This window comes from Cimex lectularius, unplaced genomic scaffold (assembly GCF_000648675.2).
Source record: "Cimex lectularius strain Harlan isolate CLEC.00 unplaced genomic scaffold, Clec_2.1 scaffold157, whole genome shotgun sequence".
Taxonomy (NCBI): Eukaryota; Metazoa; Arthropoda; class Insecta; order Hemiptera; family Cimicidae; genus Cimex; species Cimex lectularius.
In genome coordinates, this window is record NW_019392767.1 from 1 (window position 1) to 25,864 (window position 25,864).

The 25,864-nt window shown below is 33.9% G+C and overlaps 1 protein-coding gene across 1 annotated transcript; it reads right to left on the reverse strand.

Annotated features, from left to right (window-relative positions):
- Positions 1 to 10: 10 nt before the first annotated feature.
- LOC106670002 (formin-2-like) lies at positions 11 to 8,380 on the reverse strand (the record flags this gene model as incomplete). Its single annotated transcript, XM_024227516.1, has 6 exons — positions 8,377 to 8,380; positions 1,880 to 2,056; positions 1,337 to 1,512; positions 1,151 to 1,277; positions 887 to 1,035; positions 11 to 827 (listed from the first exon to the last, which is right to left on the reverse strand). Coding segments are annotated over exons 1-6 (1,450 nt in total), but the record flags the coding sequence as incomplete, so codon positions are not given.
- Positions 8,381 to 25,864: the final 17,484 nt, after the last annotated feature.

Below are 25,864 nucleotides of genomic sequence, written 5' to 3' on the forward strand. Positions count from 1 at the left end.
GGGCCCATACCTGGTGGTGGTGGAGGTGGAGGAGGGCCCATACCTGGTGGTGGTGGAGGTGGAGGTGGTCCCATAACTGGAGGTGATGGAGGTGGGGGTGGGCCTATTCCAGGTGGAGGAGGGTGCAAAGGAGTGTCTATTGCAGGTAGGGGAGGAGGTGGTGGAGGCCCCATACAAGGTGAAACAGCATCCTTTTTAGATGATTGGGTAGGTGAAGAAGTACCCTTTTCAGGTGGGGATTGTATTGGACTTGTTACAGGTACTGGGTGTTTTTGTTGAGGTAGTGGTGAGGTAATTGTAGCTGAAAGTGATATTTCAGCTCCAGCTGGAGGTGGTGGTGGTGGAGGTGGAGGTGGTGGTGGGGGATGTGCACCACTTTCTGTAAGCTTTGGTGTTTCGCCTTTTGTTCGAGTAACTGGTGCAGTTTTTTTACTCGATGCTTCTTCCTCCTTCGATGTATCATTCAATTTGGATATTGTTTTACCTCCATTATCGATTGTACTTGTTAAAATTGGAACAATTTCAAGTACACTACTTTTTACTTCACTACGGCTAGTCACTTTTATAATTGTTGTGTTTTGTGTGATTGGCTTTTCATTGACAAAAACACTCTGTTTTGTAGCTGTCGGACTACACTCGGAAATCACCGTCTGTGTCGATTTTGTTACTAAATCTGGATCAGTTGTGGATGTCTTTCTAGACTGATTCTCTACAGTGCATTGAACAGATTTTTCAACCATCTCTACGACAATAGCACTTCTAGCTGTTTTTATATCATCAGTGTTCAGTTTTGTTGGAAAATCTTCTTTCATCTGTTGGTTCAATTTCTGAAATTGATAACACTGTTAGTACTACTGACACAAATAATGAATAACTAGTCCAATACTTCAATATCTGCTAGCGTCTTCGTTTTGTCAATTTCCTGATTAAGTTTGTCTATAGTGATTTGAAGGTTGTTTATTATTTCACTTTGGTCTTTCAACTTTCGATTTAATGTTATCAGGTCAACTTCTGGGTCACTCCTCACACTATCATCTTTAGAGCAATAAAATAAAACAAAAATACACAAAATTACAAACTTTTAATCATATATTCTGGGCAAATTCTGTTCAATAGTGAACAAAAATACAAGTTGGCGCATGAAACTGACCTAAAGGAGATTTACCATTAACTACTTCTTCTGATGTAGGTGGCCAGGATATTGTTGATAGTCGTCCTGGTGTGGGTGGTGCCACACTGACAGCTTCTGTATGTGCCCAATAGTACATAAGATCGGGCTGAAAAATTTAACAATTTTATTAAAAACAAATTAAGTTTTCTGGTTGGCCGTACTCACCCTGAAAAAAGATTCCAAAGGAGCATCCTTGTCAGAGAGTTGGCGCAGGACTCCAGCAGCAACAAGATGGGTACAGAATTGAATGATTATTAACTTCCACTCATTGACCTGTAAGATGTTCTTCAGGTAATTTTCACTCGAGTATGTAGATAGCAACCAATTCACTAGCATTTGACCTGTGCACAAACATTTTTTCTTCTTATTTGAATTTATAAAAATTAACAAACAAAAACTTTGAAATTATATGATAAGACCATATTATACAAACTAATATGAACCTTTGAAATGTTTAAAGTCAGTCATATTATAAACTGAATCTGCCCACATATCCCTTCCAATGAGATTTGTGACAAATTATGTAATATGTAACAAAGCACCAATGACCTAGTAAGAAATCTGTGGGTGTGTTTGTTTATTCATGTATAAAGCTTAGACAAGGTTGTCCGAATGAAAATTGTTTTTCTGAATATTCAAAACTGTTAATATATCTGGGCATTAATGAATTTTGATATTTCAGCCGCTAAAGTATGCAATTTAATTAACCTTCAAATTTTTCGTAAAGTTGAAAATCAAGTTTTTCCGGTACAAACTTGGGGCGGGCGACTTTCTGGTCGAGTGTAGACCTTTCAAGAGTTAAACTGGCTACTTTGCGAAGCACATTGCTTTCAAGTGGTGTATCACTGAGTGATGAATGTCTCCTTTGTTCGTTTGTTGGTCCACCTAGAAATTAAAAAAATAAAAAATAAATAAATAAATACAAAAAATATCTAAGTATTGTGTAACTTTAAATTATACTTCATAAATTTATGTAATAACTAATTTTGTGATTACAAAATTATACAAAATTTTCAAACTTACAGGCCAAGATGCAATTTAAAAAATAAACTCATTCTCAAACATAAATTTCAATTGATTAAATTTCTAATTTTAATAAGTTTACTAAACAGTGTAATTTTTTATACATCTATGGTAGTTGGTTAAAATATAAATTACTGCCTGAATTGTTTATTTACATACAGGATGTTCTAATTAGAGTTAACTCCTATTGTATTATAATGATGAAAATAGAATTATTTTTTCTGTTTACAAAAGCTTATAAATTTAATGGTTTAATAGTTTTGAATGAGTTCATTTTCAACCAGGAAAAAGATAAAATTGTGGGAAACTTTAATGTTTAGGTAATAAACTATTTTCCCTAGTAATTGATCTCTCAAGTGTAAACCACTTACTTTCTCTGGTCGGGAAATAATATTGTTTATTCAGTAACAATAAAGTTATGCTATTAAAATAGTCACATCACTATTATTTTTTTTACATTAGTACATTAACGTAGGAATTTATAAAACGGTAATCATCAGCCTGAAGTGAAAAATTTCCTTAATTAAACCTCGGGAAACTATTGACCTAATCCATGAAAATTACTACTAGTAAGTGTACCTATAACCAAAAGTATTCTGCATCAAAAGTTACTTAGAGACATTAGATTTACATTTATTGTAATCAACTATTTCAATAACCTGTGTGCATTTCTAGGAAAGATTTAGGATAATTATAGTCATTTTTTCAATTCATTTTCAACTCTTTTCTTAAGTTGCTTCCCTCTCAGGTTGTCAAATTATTATGAAAAGAGCAAGAAGACATATATACATACAAACATATATAGCATAAAGATTTTCATGCTCCCTGCCCTCCTGAAGGGCCACTAGCAACCTTGCAAAAAATTAATTTTTTAAATCATGCCAGAAAAAAAATCCTTTGTGTACAAAATTTGATATTTACTCTCCAAATTATTATTATCCCTGATGGGATGAGCAAAATCAAAATATCAATAGCAAAATATATAGCGAATGAAAAATAGAGGATTGTGCATTTTTGTCTCCAAAAATACTGGTAGGACTAGAAAAGTTTAAACTTTTTGAAATATCTAGAAAGCTATGGGACAAAGAAATCTCCTGGAAGACCGTGTTCCTGAACAAGCACGACAAAAAGGCAATTTTAAGGACAGCTTCCAACTCTACTTTAACGGCCCATCAAATTACTGCAAGAGCTGGTGTAGACAAATTTGATAAATTTTCAAAAGGTCATTCGCGCAGCTCCTTACATCAAAAAAGTACGAAAGAAGTGTGCCCATGATCCTGTCCAATAGAAAGAAGTCCTGGTCATCGAATTTCGATGGTAATGATGGTTGGGCTCACTATTATCAACACCTAAGGAAAGAAGTGTGTTTTTTTAAAAGGCAAATGGGGGGGGGGCAGCCTTATGATATGGGGGTCACATTGACTCTGATGTGTAATATTTACTGACCATTAATTAATAATTATTTAGAGATTGTGAGATGTGGTCTGGTGATCTACATTACACCAGACTGCATCTCATGATTTCTAAATAGGCAAGACTATGTCACATTGATAGAAAATCAATTTAAAATGTACTTTGAAATGGTTCCCAAAGAAAATGTCATTTTCTGGCAGGATAATGTGCTAGTACACATGGCAAAATTTGTAAGAAAATTTTGAAAGAAAGAAAATAGTCAAATTTTAGATTGGCCGGCAAGGTCCTCAGATTTTAACATAATTGAAAATCTCTGGGAAACCTTGCCAGAAGTGTTTGTAGTGGCAGCAGAAAGTTTCAAGATGACGATGAATTAAATAAATAAAAATTCCGAAAGAGTGGGCCAAATTCCCTCAAGAATTTATTTGCCGCCATTTTGATTTATTTCCCAATCGTATGATTGCTGCATTGGAAAAAGTGGTGCATACACAGGCCATTAATTAATTTAATTTGCATTATTTTTAATGTGTTTTATTAAATACCCAAAGCTGTAGCTTAAGGAAATTGAGAGATAGAATATTCATAGACTCGCTTATTTTTGCTGGTTTTATCCGTATTAGATAGATTTCGCCCATAAGGTTGTGCTTCTGTCTGTGTATAAGATAGGCTGCCTTTGAGTCTTTGAATGTAGTTCGGATTTCTTATATTTTCTATCTGGGAAACCTATATAACTTTTAGATTACTTCTAGTTAAGAGGTTAGGATCCGACTCGTATTTGTCACACTAGTGCTTCTGGGTTCATATCCCCCATTGCTTTTTAATTGTATAATATGAAAAATGTATTTTAAAGTAGTTTGACCCTTGTCTAAGACACCAAATGGGTAGTTGGACATTAGCCCTCCTATATATCAGGATACTCTGCTTTTTACTTTAAGGATTGAAAGCTGTACAATGCCTATGAAAATATGAAAAAGGAGATTTTGTTAGTTGAAAGTAAGAATTAAATACAATTCTCGAAAAAAGTAGAACACATACAATTAGCAAATGCTAAGCACATACAATTAAATGCTAAGTTGGATTTAGGCTCAATTAACAGGATTCTCAGGGCTAAAGGCGAACTATTTTATCATAAATAAATACACTTTCAGAAATTTAATAAAACTATACACTTCAGCATAATTTGGAAAATAGAGTGTAAATTATTTTCCAATTTATAGCAGTTTGCTCTACACAGAAAATTCAGGCTGTCATCTCAATAATAAACCTTAAGCGAATATGGTTTTAGTTATTTAAACAATAAGTGTTGTACTAGCCTTATATGTATTATTATATGTACTATTGTAAAACTGCCTGGATTAATTCTTAAAGGAAGAGTTAGTTAATCATGGGATTTAATTATTAAATTTTTTTTCACAAAAGTGGCTTATATATGACTTATGCTTATATTACATTGTATAATAAAGAATAATATTAAAAATAACACGGACAATCCCTCAGACAGTCTACAGACCGAGAGTACTGTCAGTCTGTTTTCAGTTTAATCCATTAATTTTGTAACATTCAATAAAGACATTTATTATTATTTAAAAAAAATCTACTTTTTCATTCATACAAATGAATTGAAAATGAAATTAAAAATATAATGTATATAACAGCATTATAGCCTGGAACCCAACAAGTGGAACAACTTCTTATTTAAGAGGTGAAACATTAAATCGACCAAAGCCATGACAAATTATTACATTTCAGAATTATAGGCTATCAACTAAAATAAGTACAAACATTTTCCGCTGTTTGTTAATGAAGGGAGTTTGACAATCCCCCAAGTGTTGTACAAAAGCAATATTTGCTGTTATAATCAATAATTGTATTATAATTATAAAATATTTAAATAAATTATTGTACAGTTTCTCTATGGGAAGCTTATTGTTACTTCTGAATTGAAAATCTGATTTCCATCCTCAATTCTAATCTTAAGCCTGTTATTGCCTACTCGGATAACATTTCTGAGGATTTCTTAGAGATCTTTTGATGAAAGCCTAATGTTATGAGGTATGGATTTCTTATTATGAAAAATCATACTAATTAACAATTTTAGAATTCAGTATAGAGTAAATTTAACAATTTAAAAGACCATTTTGTTGTGAACAATAAGTTACAAAGTATAAAATTTATGTCTCTCTGCTATTTCGTATAGTAAAGATACTCATTAATTGAAAATTGTATTTAATTAAATAATTTCGTTCATCAGGGTATTTTGGTCAAAATATAACATTGTGGACTGTTATAAAATTTTATATTTACCCTGAATCGTCTCAGATCAAAATTCGTATAGAAGTGGTTTTTTTAATATTATTTTATTTATTTTTTTATTTTTTTGTAAGTTTTACTGATAAATTAAGTATATTTAGATCTAGGTAATTTTTTAGATTTATTTTAGATTCTTCCTGACAGAAAATTTTAAATTCCTACATTAATCATTTGGGTATCATTCCCTGATAACATTTATAATGAGAAAGTTTTTTTTTACCGAGTTCAAATTTGACAATGCAGTGTGCTGTTATGTTTGATATAGTTGCATACTTAGTCAGTTTTTTAGTCAGCAAATTAAAGAGTGAAAAAAAATTTATCCATGGAGAAGCATTTTCTCATTTATTAGTAAAAAGTTTTATAACCCGGCGTTACCCAAAGAGGCAATAAAAAATATTATTTCTCTTTTTTTGTAAATCATGACGCTCATTATTTATTTTATAGTTTAGCCCTTTTTGTAGTCTCTAAACCGGCGCGGCACTAATAAAAACAAAGTGTGAAAGTTTCATCTAAATCGGTTGAGTAGTTTTCGTTTTTATGATTAAAACACACACACACACACACACACACACACACACACACACACACACACACACACACACACACACACACACATACATATTATATATATATAATAACCAAAAATTGTGATCTGCCTCTCTTGATCTGACAGATGCGTTTGTGCATTTTTTCATCTTTAGAGTTGGGTCTGTGTGTTTTCCGTTCAGTCGAAAGTCTTTCTGATAATAACATGGAAAAAGGTCACGAAAACCTCAATATTATCTTTTGTTTAAAAAATTTGACAATATTTAATTAATCAATTGAAAATATAAGATTTCTTCTTAAAAACCAACCTCTGAAGATGGCGAAAGATCGAAGTGGGTCTGACAGACGAAAACATCGTTACAAAATGATCGGTTACGACCAAACTGCACCGTAATAATGTCCCTCTTCTACAGAATGGACAAATTGTTAAAATACTAATCAATTACATCAAATAATTGATTTTTTATTATTGTACAGTAAATTGTACAGTTTATAAACTAATATTGTACTATTATTACTATTAACGTCATAGATGAAGCTTAATATTGAAAGTGCTTAAACAAAATTAGTAAAACACAGTAAATATTTTGCATTTGATTTATGTTTAGTTATGAAGAATTTGCAATACATTTCGACATTTTATTGTTTTAATTTTATTGGGTTGCCTGCCTCAACTTCCTTCATTTACTATACGTACGTTTTTGTTTAATTTTGTAAACGACATAACTGAAATTCAAGAATTTGAATAGTTTGTACATAGCCTATCTGGGTGCGAACATTACACATGACCATAAAGCTTTATCTTATGCAAATTTCGAAGCCCGTGAAACAAAATACTCGCGGGTTCAAAGTTCACCACAAATTGATGTCGAGGCCCAAATTCAATTGCGGAGTCGGCAAATTGATTACGACGACAAAATTGAAGAAATATCAAAGGGACTACACAGCAATATCCCCGCCCTTTCTCGACATTTCTATTTTGTGCACGCGTGGCGTACATTTACATTTAGATGATTTTCCTTCCCCCAATACTGGCCTGAAGATGAGACCCCTAGTACTCTCTTTAAGCGAAACAGATTTGCGACAATTCAATGCTATTTGGCGAAAAGGGAAAAATTTGAAAAGGCATTGACAACCGTCGTTATGCTCGACTCGTTATAAGAAATGATCAAAAATGCAAAAAGTTAATTAGTTTACTTTTTGAATCTAAAAACATATTTAACCTTCATGTGATTGTACTTGATGATAACAACATCCATACTTTTAATAGCATCTAGTTATACAGTTTTCTAACTTACAGGAAAAATTTTAGTGAATTCATTTATACTGAGATATTCGCACTGTTCTGACAGTAAATCTGTTGTTATTCTATGATCCAAAAAATTAATGAAACTTTTGTGTGTTTACTTTAGGTATTTCTTTTTAGTCATGCAATCGGCTGTTTGGCGAAACGCTTTTTTATGACTTTGCGATGCTTCAGAAGAATTAATAGGAGAGCCAATTGAACCCGCCGCGCCGGGGCAATTAAGTCATTCTGCTGTTACCACCCCTTTTCAACCAGGGGCCCTATTCCTACAGGAGAAAGTATACTCCGCAGAGAAAAATCTCGTGTCAGAGGGGATTTGCCAATATTCGAAAAAAGGCTCGGTTGGACAAATAGCGTACGTGAAAGTCTCCGTCAATAAGCTTAAAGCTTAAATTGAAAATAAACGTCCGTATATCATTGAAGAAATATCCTAAGACCTTCGACCTAAATCAATCGGGTAAATCTAACTTTTTGGGTATCACTAAAGTAAAAACGAGAAAATTCTTGATCCTTTTCTGTTTGCAATTTACTCACTCAAACGTAATTCAATTGCATATGTATTTGAATTTTTGTTAACCTTACATTAAAACGGGTAATGAACACTTACCCATAAGTTAAATCTCTCTGGTCGAAATTAAGTTTTGCGCCAATTGTGTTTGTTTTATTAGTCATAACAGAGTAGTACAGACATTAAAGAGTCAGGGCCAGCATATTACTTAATGGGTTCCCAAACCGTGGTCCTCAGCGAACATCGAGAAAAATTAATAATGATGTTTCTAGATCGACCTGCAGATAATCAATGTAGAGTTCAAATCTTCTTTAAGGTCTTTACTAGGTGAAAGAAAGACAAAAGTGTTGGGATCACCAAGATTTCGGCAACATTATGTTGCCATCATCAGGGCCTATTTATTAAGAAAAAATATACATAATTAATATAAATTTAACAATCAATAATTAAAACAACAATGCATACTTTCCCAAGAGAGAAGAGAAAAAATTCTCATCGGAAAAAAACTAATGTAAAAGTGCTTTGGTTTAGGTTATGAATCACATGGCCAGCATTCAGTTATATATGGTGAACAAGACATCTATGTAAAGTAGTGAGTAATTATTCGCACATAAAATTAACAATTGAGATTAGTGCCCGTTAATCGATATCTGAATAATTAACAATTGACAAAAATAATAACATTTTTTTTAAATTACCTCTCTAATGAATTCATATAATTACAAGTCCAACTGTTTTTGTTCTTACTAGCTATTTTTGGCTTTAAAAACTTATGTTATCAGAGAGTATTACTTTAATGACTAAAATTACAGCTTGTTAAAATGATATCTACAAAGGATTACAATTAAGTTGAGAACACAACGTCGCCTCACCTAAGGTTGGACTGTTACAGTTAGTGAAGGCTACCAGGCTCTGTGCACTCTTCATTATGCGCCCTCTAACGGTCGCCACCTTTTTTTCGTTTATTATAAATTTCCAATAATCCCGCAAATGTTGAGAAGGAACCTAGTTCGTCACCATTTAAATTGCAGGCACTCCTCGTTAAATGGATATATACCTTTTCCAACAAGAGTCTTCTCTCAAAGCCGACCTCTCGACCCAAGATCTCCGGGGAGTCCAACTTGAAAAAATGACCATTCTTTGTAGCATGAGAGAACAACCCTGTGGTCAACTTATTATGAATACAATCCAATCTATGTTGGTTCATTCTAATATGAATTTTATGCTTTGTTTGTCCAACATATTGAGCGTCGCAACCACCACAGGACACCCTATAAACCACATTAGATTGTGTGCCAACAGGCTCTTTTGACTTTAAAACGGCATGAAGACTAGAAAGATTATTTTTGTATTTATAAGCAATTTTTACAATTATTTTATTAAGCATTAATTTTGTAATTCTCTAATGAAGAGAGTAAAGTAATACTCTGTGATAACATGTGTTTTTAATGTCAAAAATAGCTAGTAAGAACAAAAACAGTTGGACTTGTAACTATATGAATTCATTAGTGAGGTAATTTTTAAAAAATGTTATCATATATATATAAATTATTATTTTTGTCAATTGTTAATGTTATATGCGAATAATTACTCACTACTTTACATAGATGTCTAGTTCACCATGTGTAACTGAATGCTGGCCATGTGCTTCATAACCTAAACCAAAGCACTTTCACATTAGTTTTTTCCGATGAGAATTTTTTTCTCTTCTCTCTGGGGAAAGTATGCATTGTTGTTTTAATTGTTGCTTGTTAAATTTATATTAATTATGTTTATTTTTTATTAATAAATAGGCCCTGATGATGGCAACATAATGTTGCCGAAAGCTTTGTGATCCCAACACTTTTGTCTTTCTTTCACCTAGTAAAGACCTTAAAGAAGATTTGAACTCTACAAAAATTAATAATTACAAAAATAAACGTATTAGGAATGCATAAATTTTATTGAATATGAGGAGAAGCCTACACGCAAAAACAGCGAGGAACCGCTGATCAAAATGAACGGAAACGACCAACCTATAGTTTCATCACCCCGTAAACCTCATAAATAAATGTTACATTTTTTAGATGTACCTAGTCCAGCCAGTACCTTTTTTATCATTTTAACCTTAAAATTTATGTATGTAGTCATGTTGACTCATCATGTGTACGCTTAATGGGATAAAATTAGCTGTCAGTACATATAATTGGGATTAGTCATGTCCGTATTTGATTTAAAACTAGGTTGAATGGATGCCAAACAGCTTTGATAGTCCATTCAAACATTTGTGTTTGCTGACCCGAAGAGGGTTACGGGCAACCCTAACCATTAAATCATTAGGCAAATACAACGCGTCACCAACATCATTTCATATTAATTGCTTATCAAAAATTAATATTATTCACCTGTCCAGATGCTAAAGGCCAGGTATAAGATTGATAATCGCATCGTATTGGTTGATTTGAAGCTTAATTTGCATGTATAAAACTTGGGAGCCTATCTCATGAGTTTGTTAAGTGTATTGTTGATTTATGGCGTAAGGGCGTGAATGAGGCTTGCCATCATATATTTTGCTCGGGATCGGAAGAATTCACCAAGAATTCAAAGCCGCGGTATGAACGACGAAATTGTTACCTCACGCCAATATGAATCGCAACCGAGGCCGAAGATTGGTTAAATTCGATAAATGGCCTCGTTTCCGTCCCTTTACCCGGAGGCGGAATAAAACTACTAATGACATCACACTCTTCGAGACTTGGAAACTTCTTTAACGACATCCATATTTTCACCCGAGGGCCAGGAAAAACTGCGGAAACGAACTACTTTTTACAACTACGGCAAATCTTTTGAAGAATTCCTTGTACAGGGAGATTTTAAAATTAAATATAATTTTGCTATAACGGAAATAAGGGCTGAATATTCCAGAGAATTGCTAAAATCCCATCTCAGTTCAATATCCAATTGTTAATAAATTCAAAACCTTTACTTAAACAACTTTTTTTAAAATCAACTTTTACATCTTTTTGTTAAAGATTGTAATTTACTCAGGTTGAGCGGTAGCCGAGTCTTAGCGTGATAAGTTCTCGGCTCGAAGACCTCGCGATCGTGGGTTCGATTCCCACTGTCGGCCTGTTTTTACGCACCCCTTTCCCTCCCCAAAAAGTTAACATACGTATATATCTTACGACTTGACCTCAGGCTAATATGCAAGATCCTGAGACCACAAAAAATTCCTCGTATTTAGAAGAAATGTACAAAACAATCAATATATTGTATTTATTTAGTCATAAAATAATTCAAAATATAGTCCATAGCACTCATCTCGACCGCACACTGGTAGCACTCCTTGGAACTTCTACCGAAAATCAATTCAGATTTTTGAAAACATGATAAACACAGTCAACTGAACTTTCTCTTAGTCCTGGAAAGTGTGTGGTCTATAGAAATGATAAATGATGGATTGAATATGTTGTTCAATCTTTATATTGTGTGGTTTGTAGGAATAAAACCTTTTACTGTTAACCTAATCTGAACACTTTCCATCACACATAACCTTTTCATAAACCTTGAAAAGCTTGAGGCTTTTTAAAAGATTTTTTCAAGTTTTTACCTTTCAGGAAACGGCTAGAACGCACACCTGAGATTGAACTACTTCTTTTCGTTACCCTGTGTTGTAGAAATGCAACTAGTGTCTTTCAATACTCCCTATTCCCTGGAAAGAACTCGAGTAGGTGTGGCTGGACTTGTATATACAGCTTGCTCCGAAAACTGATCTATATTCATTGATGGTCGTCCTGACCCCTTCTACTTTCCTAAGGGCGTGTAACACATTTGTTACATTTTTAAAACCAATGTTGAGCTGTGAACTGGTCGAGGATCCGTTCCTCTTAATTTAACAATTTCGCTAGTTGCTTGAACAGTTATGCTTTTTTTCTCCAATTTTTGACAGAATCAATTATTAATGTTTTATTGAGCTTGTCCTCGAATTATTATAAATAAGCTTAATATTTATTCTAGAAGAGTGTATAATTTTTAAGAAGCCGTCGATCCTCGACTAAATAATTGTAGAGAGAAGAGATCTAAGGGGTATGCTTGTAGTAACAAGATAGCCCACCCCGTTTATTTCAAAAACGATTTATGTAAACAAGTTAATATAGGTAATTTAGGATAGAAATGGTGTCGGAATAGGGTAGGGATAAAGGTTTTTTTCCTTTACGTTTCCGCATTAGCCACCGGACTTTTAAGCTCGTGTGGAACAACATTTGGAGGGTTGCCATTTAGGCACCAAGAGGGCCACCACTTGAGCTATCGTGACTGACTCGCAAAAAGGAGGGAAAATTCAAAAGGTGGGGTTGAGATGGGAAGTTAGTGTCCGAGTGGATCGAAGTCATGATAGCTCAAATGGTAGAGTAGCGGCGTATCTAGCCGAAGATCGTGGGTTCGAATCCCGCTCGTGCCATTGACTTTTTTATCTCAACTAAAAACCTTAATTAATTGTAATATATTAATTGGTCAAGCGGACCACGAAATTAGTGAATTTGTTTTTAATTATGTATTGTGCATATTTGCCCATTTAATAAAATTTATGCTTACAATAAATTCTCAAATATGTAAATCAATAACAGGGTTTGTATAAGATCATTTTTTGCTAAAGTTAAACGTTTTCTAAATGAACGGGTATAGGTCATCTTTATGTTACAAAAACATATGCTCTCACGCGTTTTCCGTTGTGCATAACTTACAAATGGTTGATCCTATCAAAATTTTCCTTTCAGTAAAATAAACTCTAGAACAAAATTGTACAATAAAAATATGGGATTCTTATTTAAAATAACAAATTTAGTGTCATTTCCCAGCTAGATGAAAAATTTATGTCAAATATATTACTACTCGCGATTTCTAGCCAAAATTAATTGGGGTTTGTATAAGACCATTTTTTGCTAAAGTTAATATTGCTGAATTAAACGAGTGATTATATATATATATATATATAGAGAGAGAGAGAGAGAGAGAGATAGTGAGAGAGAGAGGGTGTGAGAGAGAGAGTGAGAGAGAGAGAGAGGAGAGGGAGAGGGAAATGTCAAAATGCAATGCCGCCTCTTGAAATCAAATATCAAATGAAAAACATACATACCCCGTACACAAAAACACACATACCCCGGTAAGAAAAATAAGTAAAAATATGACTTTTCTTAAATAAAAATTTCCTCCTTTTACAGAAAAACAATTCAAATTTAAATTAGGTAATCAATTCAAAACAAATACTAATATACATTTCAAAGAAAAAAAGAGCGATCACATTCCAGAAGGTAACAGGGATTCAGAACTTGGTCAAAATAAAAAGAGAAAGGATCACCGATGTTTAGTCAGTGTCTCCTTCACCTAATGTTCTTCTACCGCCTTATCTTCTCATTCCAGATCCTCCACGGTGTTTGTATACCAAAATAAACAAAATTTATCTAATAAGTCCTCCTCACACATTAACTATTAATTTACATTTTTACCGTCCTTGAAATTCGTGAATTTGCTAAAACGGTCATGTTTGTATACACCTTCTTAATTTTATAATTGAAATTATTTCTATTTTCATGTTTACATTTTCCATTACAACAAATAAATTTACTTTTGGTGAAAGAGGTTAAATTAGACGACGTAACCCTGACATGAAAGAGAACCTAGGGTCCAGAGGATAATCTTTATCGCAAGCGGAGACAATTTATCGTCTATAGAATATATACATAATCCAGTCAATTGCAAACTTGCAAATTTTCTACACGTTAGAATAAACTGTAAAGTTTTTATCGGTTCGAGTTAAAAAAAATGTGTGGTGATTAGTGACCATCTGTCGATGATTATTCAGAAATCGTGAGATGCGGTCTGTTGTGATGTAGGTGTCAAGAAAACGTGCCAACGTTTCGATCTTTATTGAGATCATCTTCAGGGCCTGGGATTTACAAACATTGTTTAAATTTAACAAATTCATGTAGGACGTGGAAACAAGTGAATTTATACAATACAAAAAAAAAACTATTTTTTTATATTCAATATTTTGAAAAAAAGTATTTCTACTCACTCAGTGTTTGTTTTCTGCGTTTACACTGTAAAGTTTTCATCGGTTCGAGTTAAAAAAAAAACTGAGAAAATTTATAGTCGATAGAATACATAAATAATTCGGTCAATTGCGAACTTAGAAGTTTTCTAGCATGTTAGAATCAACTGTAAAGTTTGCATGGTTTCAATAAATAAAAGAACAATAGAGAAACACTATAAGCGTTTCACATGAATTAACTAGGTTTATATTCACGGGGGTGGATTTGACATTTACACTCGTTAGGTACTATGTAAACTTACGTCTCTTTATAACCAATGGTACGGGAGAAAGCAACGATAGTAAGCAATTAACATTACAACCACGATACCTTTAATTTTAAAGTTAATCTAGTTAATCCAAAAGCTCTTTTACATCCGGAATTACGGTTCCAACTACTATAAATTTGTTTAATATGTTTTCGTCTACACATAATTCCCTTCTTAAAAATGTTTCAACAACTCCCTTTGCCACTTAGCTCGAAAATTATTTGCATTTAATTTAACAGCGTTATTTGTTATGGAAAAGCATTATGTTCATAAAGCGTTTGAACATAATTAACTTTCAAAAACACATTTTCCTCCTTTCATCTTCCTTATCAAGATACGTTTTTAACTGCTCGAAAAATAGTGTCAGATTATTATCTAAAAAGGGTGTACGAACAATATTCTTGCTGAGATAACACGTCCCAGAACGGAATAGAAGAAAAGAAAGAAGAAATATTAAGGCTTGCATTGCCTAGGAAGAAAACGGCTCCATTTCTATTCACTAATGCGGACCCCTTTTCCTTTATAGCTACTTCAGTCAGTACAGCTAAAAACAGTAATAGATAGAATCGACCTTTTCTTCTCGTCATGCTGTTCAAAGCAAAACATTTCGCTCCAATTATACCAAATTCTAAGCGTCAACTTCTTTAGGTGTTGGACCGTCTATGCAAAATACCGTATAATACTGTGATTGCGTTCCCTTATCGTCAAATTTTTCAATTTCATCATTATATGTATCCAATTATCAGTCTTTAAAGAACGAAAAAATAAAAAGTCTCGTAAATTTCTCCCACTATATCGATTTGACAAAAACATGGCAAATAACTGATCTTATTAGGCAATCCTGGGTGTTTTCTTCTCAGGTTTTTCATTCATGTAAAGCTAACACACCACGTTTTATAAGCAGACCAATAGCATTTATTATCTTTTTGTTTCATATAAATATTTTATACAATAATAAATAATTGATATAAAATATCTGAACAATTTATATTTTATTTTATAGATCATAAATAACCGTAATATTTTTTAAATGTTATCCTAAAGCAATAATGAGAGGATAAACTGAAAACATTTTTTTTAATTCTTTGGGCTAATTTAATTCGTTGGGGGGAAAACTAATTTTCTCATCAACCCAAGGACAAAAATTAATCTGGTCGTCTTAACCCGATGTCACAACTCACACCTGGATGCTAAACCCTCATGACACATCTGTCGTGCCGTACTGTTGCCAACCCAAATGAAGGGGCTAAATGATAAAACCATTACTAAAACTAAGGCTTATACAATTTTGTAATTTGTTTAATTACTTTTACAGGACTTTTGTTGGCATTTCTTTGTAAAAAAAAAGTCCTTTAATTCTCACTTTTCTTATCTTCATGATATAGTGATATCGTATTTTTTCATCGGTAAGATCCTCTTCCGTACAATATTGACATTTTAAACATAAATTTGTTATAAAAATTAATATAATAATTGACAAGAGTGACGCCTTTATTAACACGGTTATTGAACGAGCTATAATCGACAAATTTTATTTCAATATACACTGGCAGGCAAAAATTCCACCCACTTGTAATATAACTTAATTTGTATATATGTTTATATATTAATCAAAATTGCATGTTTTTTAACCTTTAATAATTGATTCTTTGTCAAAAAAAAGTTTAAAAAATGTAAATTGCTAAAGAAAATGAAAAATAAAAAAGATAGTAAAAATACGGACGGATAACATTTGTTTTAATTTTCTTTTAGGTTATTTAACATTTATATAATGCGCATTTCCTCCTCTTGCCTTAAATAAAGCATCGGCATACCTTCTACCAGTCTGAAAATGTCTCTTCGCTGGAGGTTAGCCCATTCTTCAAGAAGAGTCCTTCCAAGATCATGGATTGTATCAGGAAGTGATGATCTTATTCGTCTTTTGAGGTTAGCCCATAAATGTTCGATCATAAAATCTTGATTTTATCCTGTTGAAGGTACGTTTGTACTATTCGAGCGACATGCGGGCGGGCATTACCGTGCATTAGAATAGGATTGTCGCTGATTTCATCGAGGATAGGCAACACATGATGTTCCAAAATTTCATCACATAGCGACTGGCCGTCAAAGACCTTCCACAAACAACAACCAACTCTATGCGACTCTCCATTGAACCGCACACACAATCTCTGAGCTACGTTTAAAAACTTTGCTCTGGAAAAAATTACAAGCTTCGTACCTTTCATTTCGCTTTGTCCACGATCTTTCAAGCCCATCTGGAGATCGCAGAACAAATCTACACTCATCTGTAAAAAGTACAGCGGTCCAATCGTCTAAAGACTGGTCAATGCTGGTCCTCTTACGGGGCGTAAAGTTATCGGTCCATACTGATTTAATCTTCTTCGAGCAGTGCGTTCGGAAATTTAGACCTAGAACTGAAGAATCGCTTAAACAACGGTAAGGTGCCTATTTCGCAAAATTCTCAAAATCAAAAAACAGTCATCTTGTGGTTCTGTTAATCTTTATGTCCAGAACCGGGCTGGAAGGATGGTATGGTAAGACCCATTTTCTAGAAAACGTCTATTAGCGTCTCGCGGTGTTTCGAAGAGAACTCGGATGGCAATAGCAGCATACCTGATAGAACGTCCATTATTAATAAGTGCCACACCACGTCCTCAGCACTATGTCGCATTTTTAAGTTTAAAAATTGAAATTAAAAAAACAAAGATGAACATTAAATAGTTTATTGCTTCAGAATTCAAATGAAACTGAATAAACATTATAAATTCCGTAAAAAGTAAATATTGAAAAATCCTTTATCATTGTTTTGGATTAAAGATTAAGTATGTAACTCTATTTGATATTCCTAAAGCATGAACAAATGTTGTATTGTTAAACACAATGAGACAAATTAAGGGCAGACTTTTGTTGGATCGAGAAAATGAAAAAATCAATTTGGTGGAATCAGTGTACATCTTGTTTAATGTAATTTAATTAAATTCAAAAAAAACTTTATGGGGGAATCAATTTAATTTGAAACTTCAATCAGGACCGGAATTGGCTTACCCAATATTGTCAATGGTAAAATTGTACAATGAATTTATTTTTTTCTTTTACCAGTTTTTTTTATCTTTTTAGAAGAAAGCAAGTGAGAAGTCGATCGAAAAAAAGGCAAGGGAAAAAGATTGTAAAACCTTAATGGACCGAAGAATTGACAGTCTTGAAGGGTATAGCAAACAGAAAGTAACAGAAAAGAAGAGAGTAGCAAAGAACTGGAAGCCCAGCCTTAAGGGTATCCATCAAACTGTACAGACAGCAAAAACAGTACTTGAACCCATTACGGAAGAGCAAAAAGGAAGGCTGGAAATGTTTCGTCGAAAACGAGGGGAAAGACAAACTGTGGGGATCTTCAGGCTGCGATGGACAAAATAAAATTCGTCGGAGAGCTCTGTTGAAAAGCTGTTTTAAAAAGTGGGAAATTGGAGATTCAACGTTAATGCAAAATTCCAGAACACCACCATCCAACGAGGAGAGTCTCCCCTTAATCTGTTAACGACATAAAAACGCAATTGACTCACTTAAAGAAGGTCCCGGGTTATGACAAATAAAAATAAAATGATAATAAAAAGCGCATCATTCGTCCCAATACTAACTCGCCTCTTCAACGAACGGTTATGACTCGTCTACTTTCCGAAATTACGGGAAAAAAGCACGCATCAAAATCCTTCTCAAGCCAGGAATCAAACCGAGGGAAAATCCAAGCTCTACAAGCCGGGATTTATTGTCGGCCCGCTATCGGGAAGAAGCTTATTTTTTTGAGGCTGGGCCATATACTTGACATAGAAATATGTCAGGCAATGTGGATCGAGAAAAAGGCTTTCAACTGAAGATACCGTTTGCAAGTTGTTCAAGGTAATTGAAAATAACAAAACTAAATACGTTTTGAGAATATTTTCGACATCCAAGGCGCCTTCAATGCAGGTGAATAAGCAAACTTGTTCAAAAAACTCAACAGAAAAGGCAGCCTCCAACATATTTTTACATTAAGCGCGAGCTATTTTAAGGAAAGAAAATTTGAGATAGCAACAAAATAAACAGTTACAACAACAACGTCAGAAAAAAGTGTCCTCAGGTTTCGGTCATAGGTCCACTATTCTCGAACGTCGTATTCAACAACCTCCTGGAAAAGTTGAAGGAAAGGAGAGTTCGGTTCGGCCAATAGGAAGAAAGAGCATGAAGAAAAATTGAAAGTATTGTGACGGTGATCACAAACTGGTGCGAAGAGGCCTTATTAAAAATTGCACATGACAAATGCCAATCGTTGATGCTAAAAGGCAAATTAAATATTAGCCTCGTGATTAAGAAGGGGGAAGAATCAAGCTAAGCGAAAAGATAAAGTACCTCGGCATAGTGGTAAGAGAAAGGAAGCCCCACAAACCTCATCAAGACCTGCTGTCATAAACTACGCGTGAAAGGATACACACCATACATGGGAGAACTGCAATTTGTCTGTGTGAGCACCAAGGCAGTCCATTGTGAAGTGGTCTCCGATTTGTCCAGCGACGCTTTCTTGGCTTGCTTAGATCGTTTCCTTGCACGACGCGGTCTACCAAAACGTCTTTTTTCGGATAACGGAACCAACTTCGTGGGTGCCCACCGCCAACTTAAAAAACTTCATACATGGTGGAATAGTCAACAAGTCCAGGATCGCTGCGTCAACCATCTCAACAAAACAGAAATCCAATGGTCATTTAACCCCCCACATGCGCCTCATTTCGGCGGACTTTGGGAAGCCGGTATAAAGTCATCTTATGCGAGTTTTCGATCAACATCCGCTTACGTTTGAGGAACTGAGTACAATCGCTAGTCGAATAGAAGCCCTTCTCAACTCCCGTCCATTACATCCGCTATCTTCTGATCCAGATAACTTCGACATTCTTACACCAGGACGTGTAGGTTTTTCTTATAGGCGCTCCTCTATGCTCCAAGCTGGAATGGAACGTTACAGAGATTCCCAGTACGAGGCCCTCCCGATGGGAATTTTTACAGCAATGTACACAACGCCTCTGGAAGAAATGGATAAGGCATTATCTGCACAATTTACAGCAGAGAGGGAAGAAGACAAACCCCGAAACCAAAATCGAAGAAGGGACGCTGGTCCTACTACGAGACGATCACGCGCCACCGCTACATTGGCCACGAGGACGAGTAATCCACTGCCACCGTGGTCGTGATGGAATAACAAGAGTAGTCGTAACAAAGTAAAAACACCAAAAGGCTTCTATACACGCACACTGGCCACTCTGTCACTCTTACTTCCTGATTATGAGCTGGAAATTTTGTAAAAAATTTGGTGGGCGGAATTTTTACGCCTGAATTGTATTTCCTCTTGTGGTTTATCTATAGTCCTCAGTAGGTAAGTGACCTCGGAAAACCTTTTAAAAATAATACATGATATTAGTATGCAAAGTTTTTTGTTTTGTCCAAAATATTATAAATTTTCAGAAGTATTACATATGTTTCTAATCATTTTATTTGTCCTTTTCTCTTTATTTACGTTCGAAATTACCGAAATCCACAACTCTACCCTACTTCCTTTGTGTTACCCTTCGTCCAGGAAATGCCTAGGTTTAATGCTGCTTGAAACGACTTTTTTACGCTTAAATTTAAATTGTATATTTGTTTTAATTTAAGTTAGAGTTCGTTTGGTCTCGTTGCCACGGGGAACGAATGTTTACGCCTCCCGTTGCTATGGGAGCCAAATGTTACGCTTTCGGTTGCCATGAGCACAGTGTTTACACGTCGCCGTTGGTACGGTGATTTGTTTTGTATTTTTCATTACCATAGAAACGCCCCTTCCTTTTTTTGTCAAGTCCAGTCAACTGGACCAGTCGCGTCTCAACCTCCAAGAAAACATCATACGCTCTGTTTCTTTAAATTTAGATGTTTCAGGCAGTAACATTTTGTATAAGTTATTTTGTATTATGAATTCGATAATTTACGTTCTGTTCAACAATACGGGCGTTATTTATATTAGATAACATTTTATTTTGCATGTTATTGCCTATTGACGCTATCTTAAGGATCTTTAATATACAGAAGCTCTAGATCTAATCAGGTGAGTGATTTGAGTGGCAAAGTGTCGTAAAATAGATCTGGCAACACATTTGGGAAAAAGATCACCTCCCACAAACGGATGAGGTCGCTGAATTACCCAACAGATCCCAAAATACAAAAACGAAGTGGATAAACTTGAAAGGTGCTAGACATAGTAATCTTATGTTAAAAAATCACCAAAATTGGCGAACTCACTGCTACAGTTAGAGGGCGCAAAACTCAGAATGGTGATAGGACTATTTGAATCTGAGAAAATATCTACACAACGTGGGCACATTCAATGCAGATTCCATATGTAGATTATGCAATGAGGTGGAAGAAACAGCCGCCCATATCATCTTTGAATGTGAAGCAACCGCAAAATAGAGACATAACCTGAGATAAAAAGAAAGCCCAAAGAAAGAAATTGTAGCAACGACAGTCAATGACCTCTCCCTTAGGAGAAGGATCGAATTGATTGCACTGAACTAAGAACTACAAAATTACAATAAACCGGAAGGCTGCAGTACTCGGGGGAAAAAAACCCCGATCCAACATCATGTTAAAAAGGGCATGTTCAGTGTGTTGTGTAAAATGTTTGTTGTGTATGTTCAGTTTGTGTAAAAAAAATTTCCGCTATAATATGTTACATTATATTATATATGAAAACAAAGTTATTTTTCTTGATAGTTTCTGCATGTGAAACAATTATACCAACGTTGGAAAAAAATAACTGATATTTCCTGTAGTTAACAGGTGTTCCATTCAGAGAACGGGACGGTTAAATAACATAATTTTCACAAAATGTAATTTTGCTGTTTCGTCTCGGATCTCGAGGATCATTTCATTTTTAGCTTCAAGTTGATTGTCTTCGATCTTTTTACAAGGGTTATTGTTTTTCAGAAGACATTTCTGTTACGAAACTTGACAGACCTTCTTATGAGAAGAAAAAATGTATTTTTGAACCCATTTACTCAATCCTCTTGGATAGAGAGACTTTATTATTATTATTAAAATTTAGCTTCAACATCGTTAACAAGACGTCATCTAATTTCCCAAAAATCAACTATACATGGTTTCCATGCTGCTTGCAGTAAATAAGGGCAATAAAGGAGCGAAAAATGTAGCAAATAGTACAACTGATTTGAATAATAATACATGGATAACAAGCTTTTTATATTCTGTTCAGACACGATAAAAAATATATTTTTTATACAATTAAATTAATTTAATACTTACTATATTTCTCTTGTTTATATATATCTGGATGTTTCATAACTACCAAGGCATATTGGTCATAAGAACTTAAATGTTGAAATAATTAAAACAAGTTGAATAAAAATAATGGATTAAAAAAAGTGGCCATTTATACTTTATTTTATAAGTACTAAATAATTGTAATATTCTAAAAGTTATCAAAAAAATAATAAGTTAAACAAAACACTTTTTGTTTTATTCTTTATGTCTAGTTCAAACTAATTTTCTCATCAACCCGAGAACAAGATCGGATGTTATTTATTTAATAAATATTCCCGTCTTCATCCGATGAAGTCACAACTCACACCTGGATGCTAAACCTTCATAAAACATCCGTCGTGCTTTACTGTTGCCAACGCAAATGAAGGGGCTGAACGATATTAATGCTTATACACTTTTGTAATTTGTTTAATAACTTTTAGAAGACTTTTGTTAACATTCCTTTGTAAAAAAAGTTAATAAATTATCTTTAATTCTCACTGTTCATAGCTAACATTGATTGATATCATCTTTTTTCATCAGTAAGCACCTCTTTGGTACAATATTTACGTTTTAAATATTTAAAGAAATATTAAGAAAAGGGTCTCCTCAAGAATCGGTCCTAGGTCCACTATTCTTGAACGTCGTTTTCAACGGCCTCCTGGAAACTTAGGAGAAAACGGGAGTTTATTTCGTCGCTTTCGTAGATGCCCTTGTCGCCATCATAAAGGCCGATGCGAAAAATATCTTGAAGCTGAAATAATTCAAACAAGTATTGAACAAAAATAATTGATAAAAAACGTGACCATTTGTACTTTATTTTATAGATCCTAAATAATTGTAAAATTCGAAAAATGATCCAAATGCAATATTGAAAGGATTAAATGGTAACATTTTTTATACTTTAGTTTAGTTAAAACTAATATTCTCGTCAACCAAAATTAACAACCTAAGAACAAAAATTAATCTGGTCGTCCTAACACGCCAGGTCACAACTCAAAGCTGGATGCTAAACCCTCATGACATATCTGTCGTGCCGTACTGTTGCCAACCCAAATGAAGGGGCTAAATGATAAAACCATAACTAAAACTAATGTTTATACAATTTTGTAATTGGTTCAATAACTTTTAGAAAACTTTTTTGTAAAAAAAATCTCCGATAATTTAAATTAATTTTAATTTTCACTGTTCATATCTTACAATATATTGATATCATCGTTTTTTATCTATAAAAACCTCTTTGGTACAACATTTACGTTTTATTTGTTAAAAAATATAAAGAAAAAGGGTGTTCTCAGGAATCCGTCATAGGTCCACTATTCAGAAACGTCGTCTTCAACGGCTTCTTGGAAAAAATAGAGGAAACGTGAGTTTATTGTCACTTTCGGAGAAAACCTTTTCGCCATCATAAAGGCCGATGCTAAGAATGGGATAAAAAAATTGTCTTTTCTTTTCAATTGCAATGTGGCCTACCCTCGCAGTCTTCAGTGAGGAAATGTAGGTCTCGTTCTCTAGCGAGAACCATCGGAACCCACGGTATATAAGAAAGTACACTTACAATAAGACAATCAGTTCCTCACTGAATATAGCGCAAAGCCAAAATGCGCTTGAGTACCATCATAAAACAGCGATTGTAGGCCACGATTGTTGTAACCCAATGCCAGTTCATCACATAGATTTGTAGTTGTGGAACAAATGTTGGAAACATTATGCTGAAAATATTGACATGTGTAAATGCATAAAATATCTTTTTATAAATGTGAGTCTAATCAAACTGGTTCTTCAAAAATTTTGATATATCAGGTTATAAATTTTTTATAACCATCAATCACTTGAAATAATGCAATACCGATAGTAAGTACAAAATATAACTGAAATAATAAATAAAACTAACTCTATTTACAAAAAATTTTAAAAGAAACTAGTTAGAATTATTAATACTTGACTATTTAATACTCAAATTGTTTATATATATATGGTTTTTTTATTGTTACAAGAGTTGATAAAGTGGACATATTATTCGAAAGCTCAACGAAGGAACTGAGAGTTTTCTTTCAATAGGCCTTATTCCTGATTTTAACACAAACTTTTCAAAATTGTAAATTTAAAAGTTGAACAATTTTTATTTTTAATGAATTATCAATGTTTCATATTTTTTGTTATAACAGTTTTTACTGTCAATTTATCGGCATTTGAAAAAAAATGAATAACGGCAAAATCGTCTAATTCAATAGTAACTTGGAAAAAAAAAGGATGCCTGACTGATTCCAGAGTTGTTCACGGTCTCTGTTTGATCGATTATTGATCGTTAATAAGCGGGGACAAGCGTCCGTCCATCCAGCCGGTCCTTTCAAGGGATATAGCACAACGGACAGAATATTATTCAAGAGGGATTATCCGACAGAGAAAAACGTCCCGCCATATATCCCTCCGAGGCCGACAAATAACTGCCTGAGCAGAGCGGAGTTCGGATGCCATTCGAATTGAAACCCAGGAAGTACGAGTCGTGCCAATCGTGCCAAGTCAATTCGACTGTTAATATGTGACATGTTGATGAATTAAGAAAAAAGTTTAACTTCCAATAACGACATGGGTACTCAAATGGGTCAGGCAAATCAGTTCATCCTATTTCCAATCGCTTTACTCCATTTACTTTTATCAAAATTGAATATTTGTTTCCATACATGGAAGAAATCATTTTTTATGCTTTTATTTTTGACAATCTACTTAATTTAATTCTTCAATAATGATTGATTTAAAATAAAGTAGATTTTTACCAGATCTCTTATATTTTGGTACATATCTGAATTAAATATGGCCCGCATATCTTCTTATAAAAAAGGATCTTGCGCAAGTTTTATGTTTTTTTATTAATTAATTTTTTTTTTACAATGGATTCCAGGAACTGGAGGAGTTCCCTCCTGAGCACTGCAGCTGGACAGCTTATTGTACTTTATCCCTGGCTCCATTTTTGGGGGCTCGCAACACAAGTGTGAATTTGAGCCCCCGGAGTGCCGGTGTTCTTCCATCGAAGAAACTCATTTTTGGAGGGGGTTGGGAATTAATTAATTAACTTAAGCACTAAAATATTTTTAATTGTCTACATCCGAGGGCAATAACATATTTGCGTCTTAAATAGCGAAGATAGACGGACCGGACCAGAGGTTACTTCGATCGGACTTTGAGCCATTCAACAATTCCCCCTCCCCCCCCCAAAAAAAAAAATTCACCGGCAGAACGCTACCCTTGCGCTAATTAATCGTGTAATTTAATGTAATAAATGACATTTTTTTATTCTTGAAATGTTTTTTTTATAATAAATGAGGTCTATTTTTGTGGAAGTAATTATTCTTCATTTTTTCCTGTTAAAATTTGTCTCGTCCGCCGCACAGTGAGGGAAAGACTAAATACAGAAATTTTGATAATCCAATTCACTTTTCTTTCAGTATTTGAGCAAAAAAATAAGTTAAAGTAAAAAATGTATCATTGAAATTTCAAAATTATAAACTTTGCAAGATAAACGGTTATTTTTTTTAACATTACCCCCACCCAGCGGTTCGTTGTAAAAACTCGTTCACCCTAATTTCCTTTTATGTTCACACCCAAGTATGAGATGAAGACAAAAATTCAACGTTGAGATGGAAGTGGGTTAGTTGGGGGAAAACGAGTTATTTTTGAAGAATATTAAGTTTGTAGACGTCCAAAAAAAAAGCTTTGTTCTTTGCTTTAGCGCTTTTTTTTCTTCTCTTCTATACACTATCTCTGTGGTTTTCAGCTGCCTATTCCTGACTAGATGATACCAGCCCTTTTTTTAAATAGAGATTTTTAGTCTAAAATCTCGAAAATACAATCAATTTGTCCACTTTCTGTTTAGTTGAAAAATTATGCCTTAACTGTCAAAGTTTTTTTCTATATAGAAGTCGAATCAGATATCAAAAAT